Below are 23,374 nucleotides of genomic sequence, written 5' to 3'. Positions count from 1 at the left end.
AATTGCTTTTATTTCAATAAACTTGCCACAGTTACAAATTGCTCAATGACAGCAGTTACCAAAGCAAAATTATTTCATACAGGATATCTGAAATGAAACAAAAAACATCCAAGAAATATTCAGTGTGCCAATTGGCACCAGTTCTCTTATGTGTACATAAACGTGAACGTTAACACTTCAGTTCATTATGCAAAAATACAACAAAATGTGTAGAGTGAATCCAATCATAATTGCAACTTTGCATCAAATGATTTCATTCCACAATTAACTTAAGGGGACACGTTTGAGGATGATGCTAGATGTTGGCTCAGGTGGATGAAATTCAATTCACACCACCATCCACCCAAAACAAAAAACATTTGACAGAAGTTCATCATGGGGGAAGGTACCATTGCTAAAAACAGTAGATCTAAAATATTACAAATTAAAACACATCTTTACCCAGGAATATATCCTACCTACAACCACATTCATCCACCACCATATCATCATAATGGCGCAAAACGACATTCTCGTTGTTATCATAATAGAGCATGGAAATGGGGGAGAGCTTAATGGGGACGCAGCAGGGTTGTGGGGTTTGCCCGGGGTCAGTGGAATGTACTAGCGTTTGCAGAATGGCGTGGTTGGTACCATTCAGGCTCTCACTCAGTGGGTAAGGACAGTCCCCATGGCAATAGTTGGCCATATAGCCCTGAGGGGCAATGACCCAATGTTGCCAACCAACATCTTTGAACTGGATATGGAGCCTCCTACGTTTGCAGACACGGCTGAACGCAAGTGGCAGCTGAAAGGAGCTCCTCTTCCTTCTGGACGCTTTGCATTTCTCCCGATTCAGAGTGACCACCAACAGGGAGATGCGCAGATCCTGGGCAATCCGGCTGCATGCTGGGTGAAGCTCCTGGTGATCCCTTATTGAGGTGCTGCCTATCTCCAGGAATGCCCCCTGATTGCTGTGCTGGTGTCTCCATGCTCTGGAGATATGAGTGAGGTTGAAGTAAAGGGAGCCACGCAGTGATTGAAAGGACTGCAAAGCCACAAGTTCCTGTCTGGAGCTGGAGGGCTCCCCCAAACTCCAGATGGACAAAGTGCAGACTGTGGCTACACCTGGGAAGGGATAGGGGTCACCAAGGAAGGAGAGTTCCAGCTGAGCCAGTGTCAGCTCTTCCATTGTTTCCAGCACGGACAGGTTGAAGTAGAGCTGTCTCCGCACACAAGAGGAAAGAGACGATTCCAGCTCGGGGTTTGAGTCACCTGATGAAACAGATGGTCAAAGTGCAATTATCAGAACAGCTGGTAAGTGAGATGTGTAGTCTGGGTCCCACAGACAGAAACCTTCACCTCAGGGAAATAAGGCCCTCTGCCCTACCCTGCCCCTGCACCCATGGACAGAAGAGCCAAACATGTCACCCAGGTCAGAAGTCCCACTCACTCTGATCACCAAACCCAGGAAAGGAAAGACTCCCCATCACAAACTCTTTCACTCCCAGGAAAAGAAGGCACCACCCTGGCTTGTACCTCAGGAAATAGATGATTACAGACAAACCCTCACCCACTCCCAGGTAGGAAGGAGGAAACCCAATCTGATCTCAAGCCTGGAACCCCCCCCCCCCACCACCACACTCGACCCCCAGAATCTGAGACCCCCACTGACTATCACACATGGTCCCTGGAACCCGTGACTCCCCACAACCACACACTCTGCCCCCTGTAGACCATGACCCACGACCCCAGCGCATTCACTTCAGGAAACAAAACATTAGCAACTGGCACACTTGTTTCCAGGAATCAAGACCCTCTCTCAAACAACCGCCAGGTTCAACCCCTCTGAAACGAGGTTTGTAACAACTCATACTCTCACCCCCAGAAACAAGATCCCAGCAACTCACACATTAATCCCAGAAACATGATGCCCAACTACCCCTACCTCCCTCAACTTTGCAGCTTTCATTCAATACCACCACATCAATAATGGCTCTTACCCAAATTAGGGAGATGGCGGAGGGTGTCTCCCTCCACCCCCAGCTCATCCATTCTGCACATGTCCTCTCCAGAATCGACCTCGCTGAGAGATCGGGATCTCCTCTGGAACATCTTCCACAGTCGAACTGGGACAGGCCTGGGATCAGAGGGTTGAGGCCGGCTTGTTAAACCCAAAGCCTTTAAAAAGGCCTTTTCCTGAAACTGGGGGTCCTGTAGCTCAGACAGGCTGAGGGGGGAAAACAAAATCATAGCTAAACAGGTAATGAGGGAACCCCAAGCCATCCCTGACTCCAGCACAAAGCACGAGGTGTGTAATAAAAGACTGTGTGCGCCTAGGCCCAGCTCCAGTTACAGTCTGAGATTAGCTTCAACAACTCTGCTGAATGGTGATTTCATCTCTGTCGCTTTGTCATTAGCATTTCAATTGAGAGTTCTAGGATCAGCCCCACGTACTGGGGAGGGGTTTGGGACACAAACAGCTTCCTTCCCTTAGCCAAACTGATTTTGAATGTTGAAATATTCTTGAGACTAGCAGGCTCAAATCAGCTTCCACCAATTCTCACCTGCTGAGAGCATTTAATTGCCACCAAATGTTGGTATTTGCAATTGAAAAGTCTTATCTCCTTCTCCAGACAGTTGTTGATGGTTACTGCATTTGAACTGTGCTGCAAGATCCTCAACCCCCAACAAACAATGCCTTGAATCTTTAAACACACGATTGCCAGTTTGAGAACTGAACTACAGGAATTAGCTATGCAGTCCCTCCAGTTTATTACATTATGGCTGTTCTGTGTTTTAACTAAATGTGCATCTTTATCTGTAATTCTTCATACCCTAGCCTAACTAAAACAAATAACAAACATTTCCACAGGATGGTTTGGGAGTGTTCCCAATTATCACTATCCTTCATGTGATGTCCATTCTTAAACTTCTTGCTTGAGTTTTGAGGTTATGGGAGCCTTTGCTGTGGACTTCCTCAGTACAATTAGTAGTTTCTCTCCAGCCAGTTTTGTCAACTCCTTGAATCATCTTAAGTACCTTAATTAGATCAAATTTCTCTGCTTAAGATAGTTCTGTAAATTGCCCCAAGTCCGTAGCATGCAACAGTGGGATAACAAAGAACTCGTGTACAGGTGATCAATACTCAGAATGGACTTGGTTTGCTGAAGGGCTTGTTTCAACGCTGTATCTCCAAAATAAACTAAGGAAGTAGCTGTGAGGTACAATAACATGGATAGGAACAATCGAGAGGGATATGGGGCTGGTGCAAGATAATGGGACTAGTGTGGATAGGGTGCCTTTGTCAGCAAGGCCGAAGTTAAGCCATAGGGCCTGATTCCATGCTGCATGACTCTATAACTGTGTTACCTCCTGGTAGATTCTGTGTAAACCAGTACCACCTACAGGCTTCTGTCTAAAGTGCAACATCCAATAGGAAACGCAATTGACATAATACATACATCATCCGTATGGCGCACCAACTGGCCTCTCAGCCCATGGTGTCAATGCCTCCTTATAACTCCCCCCATCATTTCCATCCAGGTGACACAGAGGTTCACACAATCCTCCTCTAACCTCATCTGCAGCATCCGGTGTGCCCGATGTGGGCTCTTGTACATTGGTGGGGAAATACAATCACACTGAAGAAGGGTCCAGACCCGAAACGTCACTTATCCAAAGATGCTGCCTGACCCACTGAGTTACTCCAGTATTTTGTGTCTACCTTAACCAGGATGTTGCTTGGATTAGAAAATATTACTTTTAAGGTTTGACAAATTTGGATTGTTTTCTCTAGAATGTCAGAGGCTGAGTTGAGACCTGATAGATTTTTGTAAAGTTAATGATAGGCATTGATAAAGGTAGATAATTAGAATCTATCTCCAGGACTGGAAATGTTAATTACCATAGAGCATGGGTTTAGCGTAAGAGTAGGAAAGTTTAAAATAGCAGGCTCTTTTTCAAAGAGAGTGGGAGGTGGCTGGAATGCACTGCCATGGGTGGTGGTGGAAATACATACAAGACAGGCATTTAAGAGGATTTTAGATAGACTCATGGATATGCATTGAATGGAGGGATATGGATCATGTGCAGGTCCAAAGAACCAGTTCCTGTACTGTACTGTTCTATATTATTTGACATAAAGCAGAACATTCTATTCATCTTTTTACTTTACATACTTCCTTGCAACATTGGAAACACATTACACCCCAAATTATTTTCTCTGCAACATTCCCATCAATTCTCCCCACACTACATACTAGGACCAATTTACAGCGGCTAATTAACCTGCCAATCACAGAGAAAATATCCAAGTTTCACACAGACACCCGAGGTCGGGTGTTAACTTGGGTTGCAGAGTAAGGAGTTGTTTTACTAGCTGACAATTGGATTGTTTTCTCTGGAACGTCAGAGGCTAAGTTGAGTCCTGATAGACTTTTGTAAAGTTAATGATAGGCATTGATAAAGGTAGTCAGAATCTTTCTCCCAATGGACATGCGAATTACTAGAGGGCATAGGTTTGCCCTTTGTTTCACCCCTTTGTCTTTATAGCTCTTTGTTAGTTTTAGCGATTTTTGAAATTGGATTCCTAAACCATTCTACTTAATAGTTATACTGTTAAGAATATAGTCTGAACTATCTTTTTTAGGCTTGTAGTTTGAATTCTGTATTCTGGAAGGCAGATTAGTGGCAGCTTGTTTCTCCAAAATTAGAGGAGTACACATTTCAGTCTGTGTGGTCACAGGCAATCAAAGAGTTAAAATGGTATCAGTTCAGTCGCAATTGTCTGAAACACAGACAACTCCTTTCAGCTGTAATCATCACCCTTTGAGGTGGTACTCAGTACACTCAGCAGGTCAAAATTGATGTAGCAACTACAGACAATGAGCCACAGGACACCAACTGTTCAGAATACATTTGGCTGAGGAAAGATGTTTGCTTGCCACTTTGAAGTGTTAATTGCAGAGAGAGTGCTAATTACAGAGCAAGTGCTAAAATCTCCTATCTGCAGAGTTGTTGATGGTGATCCCAGACGTGCAGTAATTGGGCTATGCTTCACAACATCCTTCATTCTTCTTCTTTGAAAGACTGCGTAAGGAATCATTGGGCAGGATCCATCAGTTTTGTTCAGGACAGAGCTACTGCCTAACCCAGCAACCTGGGTTTGATCCTCTCTTTGTGGAGTTTGCATGTTCTTACTGTGACTGTGTGGTATTCCCTAGGTGCTCTGGTTTTCTTTAACAGTCCAAAGACATGCAAGGTGGTAGGTTGTTCGGCACTGTAAATTGCCCCAGTGATAGAATGAGGGGAAATGTGTGAAGTATGAAATGGATAGGATTAGTACAAAAATGAGTGCTCATGAAAGGCATAGTCTTCCTGGACCATGCTCTTAGTCTCTGACTCTGTGTCTTGTCCTGCAGGATATTCAGTCCAGGGCGCTCCCCGATTGACTTGAAGTGAAATATTTTTGTTTACTACGGTCACCCTTTCCATCTACACTGTGTGTATGCCAAGAATAGGGAAGAAAAGGGATGAAATTATGTTTGTTGATGTAGATCCTGAGCCGTTAAGTATCCTGTATCTTTGTGCTCCACGAATCCTTCCGGGAACCTATATTCAAACATTCATCATTGCTGTTTGTCCATCAACTTGGTAAAAGAGGCACTTTAGTCTGTGAAATACAGTGTTCTTCCAGCGTAAGGAGTTGCAGACGACACATTCCAAGATCAGTGGCACAGTTCCACAGCAGTGGCAAAAAGGGGAATGTGCATAGTTTCGAGTCCTTCTTCCACTGAATTGGATTCATGCATAAACCCCCTCAAAATTATTGCTGATGGAATGTTTGCTATGTTGACATAATTTAAATATTGCAAACAAATGTTAAAATCACTAATGACAAATTAATATCTCATTGTATACCTGCAAATGTTATGAATGTCTTTTTGTAAGTAGTTTTAGCAGCAAGGTTTACTTAAGTGCTAAAGAGTTCCTGTAGCTTGTCTGAAACGCATCGGTCTTGCTTGGCTAGATCCTGCAGAGTAACATATTTTCAACTGTGGGTTGTCATTACCCACCATTGCACAGATTGGATAAAACGATAGCTCACATGAAGTGATTTTGAAAGAACGGTTGTCGTCAATCTATCACAGAAACAAGCTCTTTGATCTGCAGACTCTATGCCAAACATCCATTCTCTCCATATTCTCATTAACTGCCTGCAGATTCTACCCTCATTACACAGAGTGGCCAATTAACTTGCCAACCCACACTTTGGCATGTGGGAGGAAAATAAAGTACCAGACTATAACAGGGAGAACATGCAAACTCCACACACAGTACCAGAGGTCAGGCTTGAAACTGGATTGCTGGAGCTGTGAGGCAGCAGCTCTACCCGCTGCACCACTGTGCCGAAGCCCATATAAAAATAAGAATGTACAAATTGGAAAATGCAAAATATTTTCTATCACTTCAAAATTTTTAGTTTTCTATGAAATTATATTAAATTGAGAGCAAATACCATTTCTTTGTTCTGGTGTCAAAAGTGTCCCCTCAGGATTACCCATCTTGTTTAGCTCTGATTTCCTTTTATTGTTTCAATCCATTGAGCAACAGGAGCTCGAGTTTCAGAAAAGGGGCTATTTAGAAGTGTTGAATTGGCCCCAACTTCAGAAATCCTTGGCCTGAACCAGCTAGATTAGGAAGATGTTCCAATGGAGATTCCCTTTCCCTGATAAGAGGATGTGTATAATCATGAGCAGCAGTTAGATGGAATCCCCTCCAACATCTTCCCAATCTGATCTATTGAAGACCTTGATTATCACATGTGAGGCATGTAAGAATAGGGGGATTGGGGGAGGAATTGAAAACACAAAGCTGGCTTTCTTTATCCAGAGTGTGAAGAATTATGTAAGAAGTGTTATGAATTTGCCACATAGTGCTAAACAACTTGGAAACAGTCACTTTAGCACAACCTATCAAAGATGACCAAATTGGTGTACTGGGTTAATCCCATTTACCTTTAATATCACCCTATCCTCTAAACTCTTCCTATCCATATGTTTGTCCAAATGTTTTTTGAAAGTCGTAATTGTATCTGCTGGTAGCTCTTTCACATACAAACTATCCTCTGAGTGAAAATATTGTCTCTGAAGCCTCTCTTTAATCTCTCCCCTCTCACCTTAAGCCTATGCTCTCTTGTTTTAGAATCTTCTACCTTGGGTAAAAGACTGGGCATTTGTTTTATTCATGTCCCTGATCCTTTACACCTCAATAAGGTCACCCCTCGGCTTCCTACTGCTCTAGCTTTGGGATTTTACAGTCATAATCATACAACGTGGAAACAGGCTTTTCAGGCCAACTTGCCCCATCCACATCAGTCCCTGCTGCCTGCGCTTGGCCCAGACCCCTCTAAACCTATCCTATCCATGTACCTGTCTAAACGGCAGTAATGAAAGTTTAACAATGAATGGATACCCCACTGGTAGTAGACCCTATGATAGCTAAAAGTGCTGTATTTATGTGAGCACCAGGAAGTTACCCTGACAAGCAGTGTCTGTTACCCATCTTGCACAGCTTATTTGTGGTTCTGACAGATTCTTGATATTTTAGCCAGTTGGATCTATCCCATGTTGATATACAAGTGAATGCATATGAAAGCCCTGAAAATCAATTTGGTTTCAGAAACTTGGAGTCATTTTACTCTGAACACAGATCCTGAAGTACTGGTGGCAATGTCGGGACCAAACTCAGCCATTCTGACACTGATGGCTATGTGACTACAAGGATGATCCATCCCACTGTTGATCCTGACACTGTACATGAAAGAAGAATGCTATGTTGGATGGATTATCGCAGCTGACTTTTCAGGAGGCAACAACTAATTTGGTACAGGGCAATTTTCAACTGCAAGTTATTGATGGTGATTTCCCAGAGATTACAGTTGCTCTGGCAAAGATAAATATTTGGATTGTAGAGTATCTGTTGGAGAGAGAAAGGTAACTTTTCAAGTTGATAACCCTTCTTCAGGTGATCCCAGACCTGAAACATGAATGCTGTTCCTTTTTCCTTGGATGCTGACTGACATGCTGAACATTTCATGTTTTCTAAATTTCAAGCATCTGTAGTTCAATGTCCACTTGTAAAGATGTTCCTTTGTGCACCATTGGGGTGGGGCAAATTGAAAATTGGACCACATGATACAAGCTCTTTCTGTAGGCGGTGGCACAAAATTCTGGTAAATCAGAATTGTTTGAATTGGAGCATCAAGTGTGAATCCAAAAGGTACTACTGCATATCATGTTCAGCATATGGGAATCATTCAAATTAAAGCAGTGGCTGTGTGTACTGATCCAAGACTGATCAGTGAATGGTCGACTCGCTGAAGTCCTGTTTGGTGTGTCAGGACTGCAGGCTGTACAGTCCTGGGGCAAATATGTGATGGCCACCTCATTCCTTCCAACATGTGCATAGTTGGGGACAGGCCCTTTCCTTCTGATCATGGGTAGAAATATTACTGTTCAAGTTGTGTACTTCTTTGGAGCAGATCACGCAGACCAGGAGGAATTTGGGTGTCATAAAATACTTGCAATTCTCTACACTGACGGCTTGTACTCGCTGGAATTTAGAAGATTGAGGGGGGATCTTATGGAAACTTACAAAATTCTTAAGGGATTGGACAGGCTAGATGCAGGAAGATTGTTCCCGATGTTGGGGAAGTCCAGAACAAGGGGTCACAGTTTAAGGATAAGGGGGAAGTCTTTTAGGACCGAGATGAGAAAGTTTTTTTTCACACAGAGTGGCGAATCTGTGGAATTCTCTGCCACAGAAGGCCAGTTCATTGGCTATATTTAAGAGGGAGTTGGATGTGGCCCTTGTGGCTAAAGGGATCAGGGGGTATGGAGAGAAGGCAGGTACGGGATACTGAGTTGGATGATCAGCCATGATCATATTGAATGGCGGTGCAGGCTCGAAGGGCCGAATGGCCTACTCCTGCACCTATTTTCTATGTTTTCTATGTTTCTAAATCCAAGTCACAAGATAGAAATAGATTGTTGTTGTTTAGCTGAGACAAGGGTTATGGTGAGTATGTAGGAAAGTAGTTTTGAAATTGAGATCCGCCAGTTTTGCTGAACGGCTCAGCAGGGTCATAATGACTGTACACATTTGTTTTTGTTTGCTACTAGCTCAAATGGCAAAGCAGGTCAGTTCGTAATTAAGTGATTGTAAGGGAAAGCAAATGGGTTACATACGAATTAAGAACAGAAGTAAACCACTCAGCTCAAGCCTGCTCCACCATTTAATAAGATCAAGACTGATTTCATTATCAAAGCAAGGACAGGCAGGGAGAGGTTCATGAATATGCAGATAATGAATAGCTGAAGTGTGTTTACTTTAATGCAAGATGTATTGTGGATAAAGCTGATGAACTTAGGGCTTGGATCTATAGAGCTTGGAATTATAATTTTGTGGCCATTACGGAAACGTAGTTGTGAGAGGGACACGACTGACAGCTCAACATGCCTGGGTTTCGATGTTTCAGATGAGCTGGAGAGGGGGGTAAAAGAGGTGGAAGAGTTGGTTTGCTAATTAGGGAAAGTGTCACGGCGGTACTCAGAGGACATACTGGAGGGTACATCTACTTAGGCATTATGGGTTGAGCTAAAATATTAGAAAGATGCAATTGCTCTAATGGGATTATATTATAAGCCACTCAATAGCCAGAGGGAGATAGAGGATCAGATATGTAGACAGATTACGGAAGGATGCTGTGGCATTGAGGATGACGCCAGGTTCAGCAGTGACCACACCGACACTCGCAGTAGGGTGAACTTACATGATTTATTCTACGTACAGTGGTAAGAAAGTTCACGACCACATGGGGGCACTGTCCCTTGCTGTCAGACCATGTGTGATGACTCTAGCGATCTCGGGCTTGTCCCAGCATCTTAGTCCTGGTCTTTAAAGGAGGAGGCATGGTGACCTAGGCTTCATCCTGCAGTTTACCCTTGCTTTGACAGGAGGTGTTGACAGTATTGATTTCTTCCTGGTGGCTCAGCTTTGGGCTTGAAGAGGCTGGCACATCGGGGGGGGGGGGGGGGGGTGGTGTGTGTGTGTGTGTGTGTGTGTGCGTGTGTGTGTGCGTGTGTGCGTGTGTGTGTGTGCGCGCGCGTGCGCGCGCGCACTGTCCCTTGGTGTCTGTAGAGAGGAAGAGGTTCTGGGATATGAGGCTTGCCCAGGCTACTCTTAGCCTCAGGTAGTGGTGCTGGCTGTCTAGGGCTTCTTTCCCAGCCTTTCAAGTCTTGACCACACGGTGGTGCTGGTGATCTTGGGTTTTTTTTCCCCGAGGCTCAATCGTCTTTGAACCTGTGACTAGGGAGGCGTCTGCTTCCTCCTCATCGCATCCTCTCCCTTCTCACCTCTGGTGAGAATGCTGGGCTATTATAGGGAGCAGATGACAAGGTTCAAATGGCCAAACAATATTTTTTAATAGGACCCAGCTGTTACTAATATTGCTGAGGATTGACCTCTCCTAACCTGTCAGCCAGTTTAGTTTGGAGATAATTTTAGTTTAGTTTAGAGATACAGTGTGGAAAGTGGCCCTCCAGCCCACAGAGTCAGCACCGACCAGCAATCCCCACACACTATCCTACATGCACTAGGGACAATTTAACCAAGCCAATTAACCTCCAAACCTGCATGTCTTTGGAGTGTGGGAGGAAACCGAAGCTCCCGGAGAAAACCCACACAGGTGACGGGGAGAACATACAACTCTGTACAGATAGCAATCTTGGTAAGGATTGCACCCAGGTCTCTGGCATTGCAAATCAGCAACTCTACAACTGTGCCAGCCTGCCGCCCTGAGGGGTCAAAGAGACATCCAAGGCAGAGGACGCTGTCACAATGCAAGAACCACAGGGTTGTTGTTGTGGGTGACTTTAACTTCCCCAATATTGACTGGATGTTACTCAGGCCAAGTGGATTATACGGAGCAGAATTTAAGTGTTTCATAAGAGGTTTCCTGAAAGTTTGTGGGTAGACCAACTTAAGAAGGGACCACACTGGACCTTACATTGTGAAACAAGCTTGGCCAGGTGACTTGTGTTGCAGTGGAAGAAGAATTTGCTGATAATGATCACAACTCCACATTTAAAAAAGACACAAAGTACTGGAGTATCTCACCAGGTCATGCACCATTCATTTTAAGATCATTTTGAATATGGCCAGGTCTGGATGTTGGGGAAAGGGAAGAAGTATAACATAGCAAAGAAGAATGGGAAGCCAGAGGATTGGGACTCTTTTAAAGAGCAACAGAAGATAACTAAAAAGGCAATACGGGGAGAAAAGATGAGGTACGAGGGTAAACTAGCCAATAATATAAAGGAGGATAGTAAAAGCTTTTTTAGGTATGTGAAGAGGAAAAAAATAGTCAAGGCAAATGTGGGTCCCTTGAAGACAGAAGCAGGGGAATTTATTATGGGGAACAAGGAAATGGCAGACGAGTTGAACCGGTACTTTGGATCTGTCTTCACTGAGGAGGATACAAACAATCTCCCAGATGTTCTAGTGGCCAGAGATCCTAGGGTGACAGAGGAACTGGAGGAAATCCACATTAGGCAGGAAAAAGTTTTGGGTAGACTAATGGGACTCAAGGCTGATAAATCCCCAGGGCCTGATGGTCTGCATCCCAGGGTGCTTAAGGAGGTGGCTCTAGAAATTGTGGACGCATTAGTAATTATTTTCCAATGTTCTATAGATTCCGGGTCAGTTCCTGTGGATTGGAGGGTAGCTAATGTTATCCCACTTTTCAAGAAAGGAGGGAGAGAGAAAACGGGAAATTATAGACCAGTTAGTCTGACATCAGTGGTGGGGAAGATGCTGGAGTCAATTATAAAAGACGAAATTGCGGAGCATTTGGATGGCAGTAACAGCATCGTTCCGAGTCAGCATGGATTTACGAAGGGGAAATCGTGCTTGACTAATCTACCGGAATTTTTTGAGGATGTAACTAGGAAAATTGACAGGGGAGAGCCGGTGGATGTGGTGTACCTCGACTTTCAGAAAGCCTTCGACAAGGTCCCACATAGGGGATTGGTGGGCAAAATTAGAGCACATGGTATTGGAGGTAGGGTACTGACATGGATAGAAAGTTGGTTGACAGACAGAAAGCAAAGAGTGGGGATAAATGGGTCCCTTTCAGAATGGCAGGCAGTGACTAGTGGGGTACCGCAAGGCTCGGTGTTGGGACCGCAGCTATTTACAATATACATCAATGACTTGGATGAAGGGATTAAAAGTATCATTAGCAAATTTGCCGATGATACAAAGCTAGGTGGCAGTGTGAACTGTGAGGAAGATGCTATGAGGTTGCAGGGTGACTTGGACAGGTTGTGTGAGTGGGCGGATGCATGGCAAATGCAGTTTAATGTGGATAAGTGTGAGGTTATCCACTTTGGTGGTAAGAATAGGAAGGCAGATTATTATTTGAATGGTGTTAAGTTAGGAAAAGGGGACGTACAACGTGATCTGGGTGACTTAGTGCACCAGTCACTGAAAGGAAGCATGCAGGTACAGCAGGCAGTGAAGAAAGCCAATGGAATGTTGGCATTCATAACAAGAGGAGTTGAGTATAGGAGCAAAGAGGTCCTTCTGCAGTTGTACAGGGCCCTAGTGAGACCGCACCTGGAGTACTGTGTGCAGTTTTGGTCTCCAAATTTGAGGAAGGATATTCTTGCTATTGAGGGCGTGCAGCGTAGGTTTACTAGGTTAATTCCCGGAATGGCGGGACTCTCATATGTTGAAAGACTGGAGCGACTAGATTTGTATACACTGGAATTTAGAAGGATGAGAGGGGATCTTATCGAAACGTATAAGATTATTAAGGGGTTGGACATGTTAGAGGCAGGAAACATGTTCCCAATGTTGGGGGAGTCCAGAACCAGGGGCCACAGTTTAAGAATAAGGGGTAGGCCATTTAGAACAGAGATGAGGAAAAACTTTTTTAGTCAGAGAGTTGTGAATCTGTGGAATTCTCTGCCTCAGATGGCAGTGGAGGCCAATTCTCTGAATACATTCAAGAGAGAGCTAGATAGAGCTCTTAAGGATAGCGGAGTCAGGGGGTATGGGGAGAAAGCAGGAACGGGGTACTGATTGAGAATGATCAGCCATGATCACATTGAATGGCGGTGCTGGCTCGAAGGGCCGAATGGCCTACTCCTGCACCTATTGTCTATTGGTACTTAAATCGGGGCAAGACAGATTACAATGTCATTAAGCATAAGCTAAGGGAGGTAGAATGGGGTCAGTTGTTATTGGATAAGTCCACAGAGGACATCTGGGAGTTGTTTAAAGGCCAGCTGATCAGAGTGCAGGATCAGCATGTTCCAGTAAGGAGGAGGGATAAGAATGACAAGGTAAGGCAACTGAGGAAGACCAAGGAAGTTGTAAACCGTAGACACAAAAAGCTGGAGTAACTCAGCGGGACAGGCAGCATCTCTGGAGAGAAGGAATGGGTGACGTTTCGGGTCGACACCCTTCTTCAGACTGAAGAGTTGTAAACTTGGTGAAGAAGAAAATGGAAGCGTATGTCAGATTTAAGAAGGTGCCATCAGATGAGGACAATGAGGAATATGAAGCTAGTCGGTAAGAATTCAAGCAAGTGATTAGAAAAGCCAGAAAGGGCCACGAAATGTCATTGGTGAGTCGGATTAAGGAAAATCCCAAAGCTGTTTACCTGTACATTAAAAATAAGATGATGACTAGGGAGAAGGTGGATGAAGGAGGAAATCTATGCTTGGAGTCAGGGGATGTAGGCGAGATACTAAACGAGCATTTTGCATCTGTATTCTCCTAGGCGAAGGACTTGGAGGACAGCGAGATTTGTGTGGAGAATACAAATATGCTAAGGCAGTTTGAGATCAAGAAAGAGGTAGCGCTGAGGCTCTTGAGGAACATTAAGGAATTTTCCAATTTTGCATCAATTTTTCTTTTTGAAAAGAACAGAAGAGAAATTTCAAAATTCAGCTATCAGATGCAGAAAATACTTTGTGGATTCCGCTGTAAACAGTCCAGGTTTAGTTTTAAAACTTGGTCCCCTAATTCTTAACCCTACACAAGGTAGCTGTGCCCAATCTAGTAAAATATTTAAGATTTTAATACTCTAATTGAAACTATGGAGACATGTTACATAAACTATCTCAGCATTTTAAATGTTCTCAGCATAAGGAAACTGGCAGTGGCTACCACACGCACAGCAAGATCAATAATATTGAAATTTATGATCACAGTAGTAGAACCACAAGGTTCATGCGGAACATGATGCCAAGTTAAGTTAATCTCCTCTGCATGCACATGATCCATACCCATTTCCTGCATTTCTATGTGCCTATCAAAAAGCCTTTTCCATGCCACTACCATATCTGCCTCCACCATCAAATTTGATTTTTAATGGAGTAAGAAGAATAAAGAGTAGCCAGTTTAGACAAGACCCATGGCCTTTTCCAAACATTATTATTTACAATTGTAAATCTCTTGACCTCTTTTCCAGTGCTATCATTGTTTTACAACCGTGACATTGACTTTCGTCCCTGACAGTACAGCCTTTCAGTGCACTAAAGCACCAGTCTTTAGTTTTGTGCACAGGATTCTGCTGTATAGCTGTAACTCACATACCCGATTCAGAACTCCTACCAGACTCCTACCAAATTCGACACTCCATTGCTATGCACAACATATTTATTTCACTAACAACATCAAGTGAATACTCATGGGAAATAAAAGTGAATTTTAACAGCGGCAACCACAAGTCATGATTTCAATAATTGATAAATCATTGAAAAAAGTAACCAGGACGATATGAGGGAAGTGCAATACGAGGGAAGTGCAATTGCCACCTGCCAAATCTGTGACATTTACCATCAAGAACAAAAGGCAGAAGAGGCATGGGAACCTCACCACAGATTTGCCTGTATGTCGCTCACCATTTTAACTTGGAAATGCCTCTCAATTCCTTCTTTTTACATCCAAATTCAGGAACTCCTTACCAGCTTAATTGTAGATGTATTTTCTTCAGGATCAAAGTAGTTCAAGAATATGGTGCCTTGCCATCATTTTCTCAAGTGCAAATAGGGATGGATAATAAACATTGAATGCATTCTGTAAAACAAATAATAACATTCGTATTGGAAAAGATGTCAAGATGCATTTGAGTTTGAAAGGCTTATGAGGACTACGAGTAGGCAGAATCAGCATATGCAGCCTATGCTTGCAATGCCAATTCAAAACAAAAATTAGCAGAAGCTGATTTCATTGAGCAATTATTTTTTTCTTTTAAAAGGTGGAGTCTATACTGATTCATATAAAAATTACATTCTGTTAATTTTATGGAGGGAATAGAGTTATTAGAATATGACATATTTATCAGGTGACTAGTTTCCAAACGTTTGAACAATGTTTTCTTACCTCATCTGTTGTCGAGAAAGTGATTGTCACGATTAGTCAAAAGCTTCATTACTGTTGTATATGCAACCAGCAGGATGGTACAAGGAGAACTAGATGGACCATGGCCTCTCCTCATCTAGTAATTCCTATGCACCATTCTCATGGGCAATTACTTTCATCTTCCATCAAAAAGTATAGATTATAAGTCATTAATCAAACTTGTTCTGTCGTCATCTGAGTTCGAAATTTTTTCCTAAACTGTACTTTTCTGCAATCTTAATTTGCAGACTGTATTTCTCTTCTGTTTTTCCTGCAGTGAATGACATCAAGTCTATAGATCTTGGGAAAGCTGATTGCAATGTCTTGAGGACAGTGCTCATTGCAGTTGAGGTATTGAATATCCTATTAAGATAGATAAATCAATAGGGCGGCAGTGGCATAGTGGTAAAATTGCTGCCTTATAGCGCCCGAGACCTGGGTTCGATCCTGACTACGGGTGCTGTCTGTCTGGTGTTTCTACATTATCCATGTGATCACGTGGGTTTTCTCCAGGTGCTCTGGTTTGCTCCCAGACACCAAAGGCATAGATTTATAGGTTAATAGGCCTCTGTAAAACTGTAAATTGTTCCTAGTGTGTAGGATAGTGCTCGTGATAGTCGACGTGGACTCAGTGGGCCGTCGGGCCTGTTTCCATGCTGTATCTCTAAAGTAAAGTCTTAAGTAAAATAACAGGGTCTGATCAAAAATATTCAAGGATACCATGGGGAGTCAGAAGAAATTGCAGTTGTCCTGGCTTAAATATATGAATTATCATTAGACATGGGTGAAGTGTAGGAAGACTGGCGGATGGCTAATGTTATGCTACTATTTAAGAAGGGTTGCAATGGAAAAACCTGGGAACTATAGACTAGTAATCCTAACATCGGTGGTAGGAACGTTACTGGAAAGGATCCTGAGATAAGATATGCTTGCATTTGGAAAAAAAAACAAGCGTTAATTATGACTAATTAGCATGGTTTTGTATCTTGAAGATTGTATTTCACAAATTTGATTGTGGTCTTTAATAATAATAATAATAATAATAATGCATTACATTTATATAGCGCTTTTCAAACACTCAAAGACGCTTTGTAACTACTCAATGAAGTAACTACGGTGGTTGGTAAGGGCAGAGTCTATATGGACTTCACCAAGGTCTTTGATAAGGTTCCACATACTAGGCTGTTTTGGAAGATTAGATTGCGTGGGATCACATGTTTTTACTTAACTATCTAAAATTGAAAAATTCAATGTTACAGTGTCATAGAGTCATACAGCGTAGAAACAGGCCCTACGGCACAACTTGCCCACACCGGCCAACATGTCTCAGCTACATGAGGAGGATCTTGATCGGCTGGCCAGGTGGGCTGAGGAATGGTTGATGAAATTTAATACAAAGAAATGTAAGGTGTTGCATTTTGGAAAGTCTAACATGGGCAGGAACAACACAGTGAATGGTAGGGCTTTGGGGAGTGTTATAGAGCAGAGGATCTAGGAGTACAGGTACATAGTTCTTTGAAGGCGGAGTCGCAGGTAGACAGGGTGGTCAAAAAGGTTTTTGGCACATTGGCCTTCATCAGTCAAGGTATTGAGTATAGAAGTTGGGAGGTCATGTTGCAGTTATATAAGACGTTGGTGAGGCTGCAATTTTAGCATTATGTTCAGTTCTGGGCACCATGTTATAGGGAAGATGTTGTCAAGCTGGAAAGGTTACAGAGAAGATTCATGAGGATGTTGCCAGGACTCGAGGGTTTAAGCTACAGGGAGAGGTTGAGTAGGCTAGGCTCTATTCCTTGGAGTACTGGAAGATGAGGGATGATCTTATAGAGGTGTATAAAATCACGAGAGGAATAGATCGGGTAGACGCACAGTCTCTTGCCCAGAGTAGGGGAATCAAGGGCGGCACGGTAGCGCAGCGGTAGAGTTGCTGCTTTACAGCGAATGCAGCGCCGGAGACTCAGGTTCGATCCTGACTACGGGTGCTGCACTGTAAGGAGTTTGTACGTTCTCCCCGTGACCTGCGTGGGTTTTCTCCGAGATCTTCGGTTTCCTCCCACACTCCAAAGACGTACAGGTATATGTAGGTTAATTGGCTGGGTAAATGTGAAAATTGTCCCTAGTGGGTGTAGGATAGTGTTAATGTGCGGGGATCACTGGGCGGCACGGACTTGGAGGGCCGAAAAGGCCTGTTTCCGGCTGTATATATATGATATGATAAGAACCAGAGGGCATAGGTTTAAGGTGAAGGGGGATTTTATAGATTTTATAGATTCAGTTCAGTTTAGTTTATTGTCATGTGTACTGAGGTACAGTGAAAAGCATTTTGTTGCATGCAACCAGTCAGCAGAAAGACAATACATGATTACAATCATGATTACAGGCTGAGAATCAGGGGAAAGGGAAACGAGAGATATAGACGGTGATATAGAACAAATGAATGACAGATAGGCAAAAAAAGAAACAATGATAAAGGGAACAGGCCATGCTTAGAACTTAAGGGATTGGACAGGCTTGATGCAGGAAAAAAATTCCCGATGTTGGGGGAATCCAGAAACAGGGGTCACAGTTTAAGAATAAGTAGCAGTCCATTGAGAACTGAGATGAGGAAAAACTTTTTCACCCAGAGAGTTGTGAATCTGTGGAATTCTCTGCTGCAGAAGGCAGGGAGGCCAATTCACTGGATATATTGAAGAGAGAGTTAGATATAGCTCTTCAGGCAGATGCTGGTTTAAATTGAAGGAATTCCTTCTCTCCAGAGGTGCTGCCTGTCCCGCTGAGTTACTCCGGCATTTTGTGTCTGCCTAGCTCTTAAGGCTAATGGAATCAAGGGATATGGGGAGAAAGCAGGAACAGGGTACCGATTTTAGATGATCAGCCATGATCATATTCAATGGCTGTGCTAGCTTGAAGGGCCGAATAGCCTATCCCTGCACCTATTTTCTATGTTTCCATGTTTCTATCTCAGCTGTGGGCTAGATCCGAACGATTTACAGACAATGAGGCTCAACAAGATGGCTTGGAAGCTGGCAGAAGGGACGGAGAGAGAGAGGGGATGCATGGGGGAGTCCAGAACAAGGGGCCAAAGTTTAAGAATAAGGGGTAGGCCATTTAGAACTGAGATGAGGAAAAACCTTTTCAGTCAGAGAGTTGTGAATCTGTGGAATTCTCTGGCTCAGAAGGCAGTGGAGGCCAATTCTCTGAATGCATTCAAGAGAGAGCTAGATAGAGCTCTTAAGGTTAGCGGAGTCAGGGGGTATGGGGAGAAGGCAGGAACGGGGTACTGATTGAGAATGATCAGCCATGATCACATTGAATGGCGGTGCTGGCTCGAAGGGCCGAATGGCCTCCTCCTGCACCTATTGTCTATTGTCTATTTACAGTGTATAGATACATAATAAGGGAATAATGTTTAGTGCAAGGTAAAGCCAGCAAAGTCTGGTCAAGGATAGTCCGAGGGACATCAAAGAGGTAGATAGTAGTTCAGCACTGCTCTCTGGTTGTGGTAGGATGATTCAGTTGTCTGATAACAGCTGGGAAGAAACTGTCCCTGAATCTGGCGGTGTGCGTTTTCACACTTCCATAGCTTTTGCCTGATGGGAGATGAGGGAGTGGCCAGGGTGCGACTCATCCTTGATTAGACTGCTGGCCTCTCCAAGGCAGCATGAAATATAAATGTAATCAATAGAAGGAAGGTTGGTTTGTGTGATGGCCTGGGCCATTCGCTGCAATTTCTAAGGTCTTGGATGGAGCTGTTGCCAAATCAAGCTGTGATGCATCCTGATAAAATGCTTTCAATGGTGCATCTGTAGAAATTGGTGAGAGTTGTAGGGGATATGCCAAACTTCCTAAGCCTTCTAAGGAGGTAGAGGGGTTGGTGTGCCTACTTGGTCGTTGCTTCAATATGGATGGTCCAGGAGAAGCTGTTCGTGATATTGATTCCGAGGAATTTGAAGTTTTCGACCATCTCTACTTCGGCAGCGTCAATGCAAACTGTGGTATGTGTACCGCTTCGCTTCCTGAAGTCCATCACTATCTCCTTTGTCTTGCTGACATTTGGGAGAAAGCCTGTTGTCTCGACACCAGGACACGAGGTTCTATTATATTGGATAAGGCATATTTATTAACTTAATGCTCAATTACAGTTATAGAAACAAACAAAGAGCAGATTGACCTTTACAATTATTCCATCTGTACCCCCGTACTTCAGCATTAGTCATTTGCCAATTCTGACATCAGTTCCGTTTAGATTATTGTCATGTGTACTGAAATTATTGCTTTGTTCCAGATGATGTTCAAAATATGACATGCCTTCATACATCTCAGCCAAATACAATAGTTCTAAATGGGTAACGACTTACCCTACCACCTTTCAGATTCCTCATTTAGATCTGAAGCTGTAAAGATCTCTCAGCATCCAAAGAATTGTCTTTGTTTAACTTCAAGCACATTGTCAATTCTCAATAGCTTCATCATGCAATCACCCATAAATGTGCCAATCTTGCCTTGTAAAGGAAACACAGGGCTCTACAATGAGGACAGTGGAAATGCTCCATTAAATTGATATTAATTAACATCAGATCTAAATAAGCTATATTTCCAAACTACAACACTTAGCACATTCCACAAGGTCACATTTTAAATTCTTCCAATTTCATATTTCCTATTATGTCAACAAATTCCAAAAATGGATAAAGCACCCTTCCAGGGTAACAAAGAACTAGATTTGTTTGTAGAAACAAGGAACCGCAAAGGCTGGTTTACAACAAAAAAAAAATCAAAGTGCCGGACTAACTCAGCAGATCAGGGACATGTCTGGTCGGGACCCTTCTTCAAATTTGGTTAAGAGTAGGTAATAACATTCCATCTTTGCCACCCCACATTAGCTAATATTTTAATGCTGTAAAATCATTCCCACGTTCTACTCGGAGCAGTTTGATATAGTACAATATTTTAGAGTTTAAGGATGAGGGGGGACCTTGTTGAATCTGAATGAACAGTGAAAGGCCTGGCTAGATGGATGTGGAGAGGATGTTTCTGCTAGTGGGAGAGTCTAGGGCTGGAGGGCACAGCCTTAGAATAAAAGGATGTACCTTTAGAAAGGAGAAGATGTCTTTAGTCAGAGGGTGGTGAATCTCTGAAAATTCATTGCCCCAGACAGCAGTGGAGGCCAAGACATTGGGTATTTTTAATGCGGAGTTTGATAGATTCTTGATTAGTAAGGGTTAAGAGGGAAAGATAGCAGCCATGATTGAATGGCAGCGTAGACTTGATCGGCTGAATGGCCTAATTATGCTCTTATGACTTACGAACATGATTTAAATCAAGTTCTCTCATGTCAACCAGATAAAGCTGGTACCATCAAAGAATGAATCAGATCTGGAATCCATTGTCTGAAAAGGTGTTTGAGGAAGAAACTCACTACATTTAATAGCATTTTAGACAATCACTTTAGGAACTGTAATCTACAAGACTATGGATTGAAGGCAGGGAATTGTAAAATATGGCAATGTGGATTGAGAGCAGGGAATTAGACAACCAGTTTAGTTTAGCTTGGAGATGCAGCGTGGAAACAGGCTTTCAATCCACGCCGACCAGCGATCATGTTCACACTTCCACACACTACACACTATGGACAATTTGCAATTTTTACCGAAGCCAATTAAATTACTAATCTGTGCGTCTTTGGAATGTGGGAGAAAACTGGAGCACTCGGCGAAAACCCAGACAGTCGTGGCCAGAACGCACAAATTCCGTACAGACAGCACCCGCGGCATAATCAGGATCGAACTTGGGTTGTAAGTTGTATAACCCAACTTATGCTGACGCTGTAACACAGTAACTCTACCATAGGGCCACTGTGCCAACCAAGCCCTCTCCCACTGGGAACAATGGACAGTCTAAGGAACTGATGCACTACAATGCTGAGAATTATATTCAGCAATCTGCATCTTCCCCTTTGCCCTATCTATTGTACTTGGGTTTGAACTGATAATATCCAGATATCGTACATCTGATCTGTTCAAATAGCATGCTAAACAAAACTTCACTGCACCTTAGTTCATGCGACAATAATAAACTTAGCTCCCTGTATTTTTCCATCATGGACAGAATGCTCTCTTCTATACAGAACGTTTATTTCCATTAGAATTTCTGTAATAGGACATAGAATAGCACAGATATTTTTATTCATTTGTATGAGGTCACTGACCCTGTGGAGAAAGGCAAGTTCTTATTTTACTCTCAAAAGGTTAACAAGGGATCCTGAGGGCAAGGCTCAGGATTCACAGCCCAAAATCCGTTCATACCATGGAATCCACTCCACCTTTCAGGATGCCGCTTTTGGGTGCAACAGGTCTTTAGCATTCAGAAAAACAAATACAGCTAATCCAGAAAAGTGCTCAGAGTGATTCCGTATGGGGGGAAAAACAAAACCAGGGAGTTCAAAACAAGATACCAAGAAATTAAAGAAATCAAGAAGAACCCGTTCTGCTGCTGTACTGTTCTATAGCAGTATCAGCAGATATGATAGTGTATGCAGACATATCACCCAACTCCAAAACTTCACTGCCCATTCCAACAACAATCAGACAGCATGTTTGGCATGTGTACATGATACAGTGATAAACTTTCACATGCATACCTTGATATTTCTTACAATTAAATATGCCCTTGTATCTCTGTCATATACTTCCACCCTTCAACTACCGTCTCAAAGCAGATTTGTAACGGCTTTGATAAACTAATTCCCCCTGAAGTGAGCTTCTGATGCCTTGTACGATCTAGCACATTTCTCTATCCCTGGCTCATATGCTTTAACTCACTTCCATTGTACCATCCTTCCAAGTTTTAATAACTCTGAATTGTGTTACCCACACAAAAGCATACCCCTACTGTGTGTCCTGTTGTTCACAATGAAGATTCATGCCACATCCTCCATGTTATCAACCCATCCCTTTAAACACTAACTGTCCCTCTTGTGGCACTGGTTCAATACACCTGTCTCATTAGCTGCCTAAGAAACCACAGAACTGAGTGAAAGTTGCCTGATGAGAATGGGATGGACACTAATCTCTAACCACAGCTGTGGCCCTTACATGATGGACAAGGCAGCTCCAAGGACGTGCCGTTAAATATAACAGACTTACTTGATCGCCCTCTTTTTCCTGGTACGAAGCCAGCAGCCAGTGATGGGAGGTGGGCCGACGCTCCGCAGAGCTTCCTCTGTACAGGAGGACGGCGGCATTGCGCTTGTGCTTCATCCTCCCATTGGGCTCCCCGGGACAGGCCACAGATGCTGAGCGGCCAGCGGCAGTTTTAGTTGATGACCCATTCCCCACGATCGGCCGCCGCTACCCACCCACTTACACACACACACACTCATTCACCCATCCACACACACAATCACACCCACACACTCATCCACAATCACTCACTCACACACCAACACTCACCCACACACTCAACCACAATCACTCACCCACACCCACACACACAATCACTCACCCACCCACCAACACCCACACACACAATCACACCCACACACATCCACCCACACAATCACTCACCCACACACACAATCCCACCCACACACACAATCCCACCCACACACACAATCACACCCACACAATCACTCATCCACCCACACAATCCCACCCACACACACAATCCCACCCACACACACACACAATCCCACCCACACACACAATCCCGCCCACACAATTACTCACCCACACACACACTTACTTACCCACACAATCACTCAGTCACCCACCCACCGACCGGTGAAGTGTGAGCAGGGTGAGGGTGAGTCCAGGTCCCGGCCCCGTCGCCCCGGCAACGCCGCGCATCGCGGGGACTGCTGGGAGTTTGAGATCAACACGGGAACCTTCCCAGAGAGCACCGCGCCGGAAGCGCCGGA

General features: G+C 43.6%; 1 protein-coding gene across 8 annotated transcripts; it reads right to left on the bottom strand.

Moving 5' to 3' along the window:
* gdf3 (growth differentiation factor 3) lies at positions 1–23,333 on the bottom strand. 8 transcript variants are annotated; one of them, XM_078409277.1, is made up of 8 exons: positions 23,204–23,333; positions 22,602–22,750; positions 21,509–21,606; positions 19,341–19,550; positions 15,439–15,819; positions 15,021–15,132; positions 1,983–2,209; positions 1–1,254 (listed from the first exon to the last, which is right to left on the bottom strand). In XM_078409277.1, the coding sequence occupies exons 7-8, from the start codon at positions 2,092–2,094 to the stop codon at positions 455–457; spliced, it is 912 nt and encodes a 303-aa protein (XP_078265403.1). In that variant the 5' UTR covers positions 2,095–2,209; positions 15,021–15,132; positions 15,439–15,819; positions 19,341–19,550; positions 21,509–21,606; positions 22,602–22,750; positions 23,204–23,333; the 3' UTR covers positions 1–454. The 8 variants fall into 8 exon arrangements, with proteins under 8 accessions (XP_078265403.1, XP_078265402.1, XP_078265404.1 ...); XM_078409276.1 differs by lacking the exon at positions 21,509–21,606; XM_078409278.1 differs by lacking the exon at positions 21,509–21,606 and having other exon boundaries at positions 15,439–15,727.
* Positions 23,334–23,374: the final 41 nt, after the last annotated feature.

This window comes from Rhinoraja longicauda, chromosome 12 (assembly GCF_053455715.1).
Source record: "Rhinoraja longicauda isolate Sanriku21f chromosome 12, sRhiLon1.1, whole genome shotgun sequence".
NCBI lineage: Eukaryota > Metazoa > Chordata > Chondrichthyes > Rajiformes > Arhynchobatidae > Rhinoraja > Rhinoraja longicauda.
Note: the sequence above shows the minus strand (reverse complement) of the source record. Positions and strands in the feature narration are given on the sequence as shown.

What these genes read in the sequence shown, in the direction of transcription:
- gdf3 (XM_078409277.1), bottom strand. Translation starts at nt 2,094, where the DNA reads ATGTTCCAGAGGAGATCCCGATCTCTCAGCGAGGTCGATTCTGGAGAG. An exon ending in CCGCCATCTCCCTAATTTGG is followed by an intron (nt 1,255 to 1,982) that starts GTAAGAGCCATT and finishes CTGTTTCATCAG; the next exon opens with GTGACTCAAACCCCGAGCTG.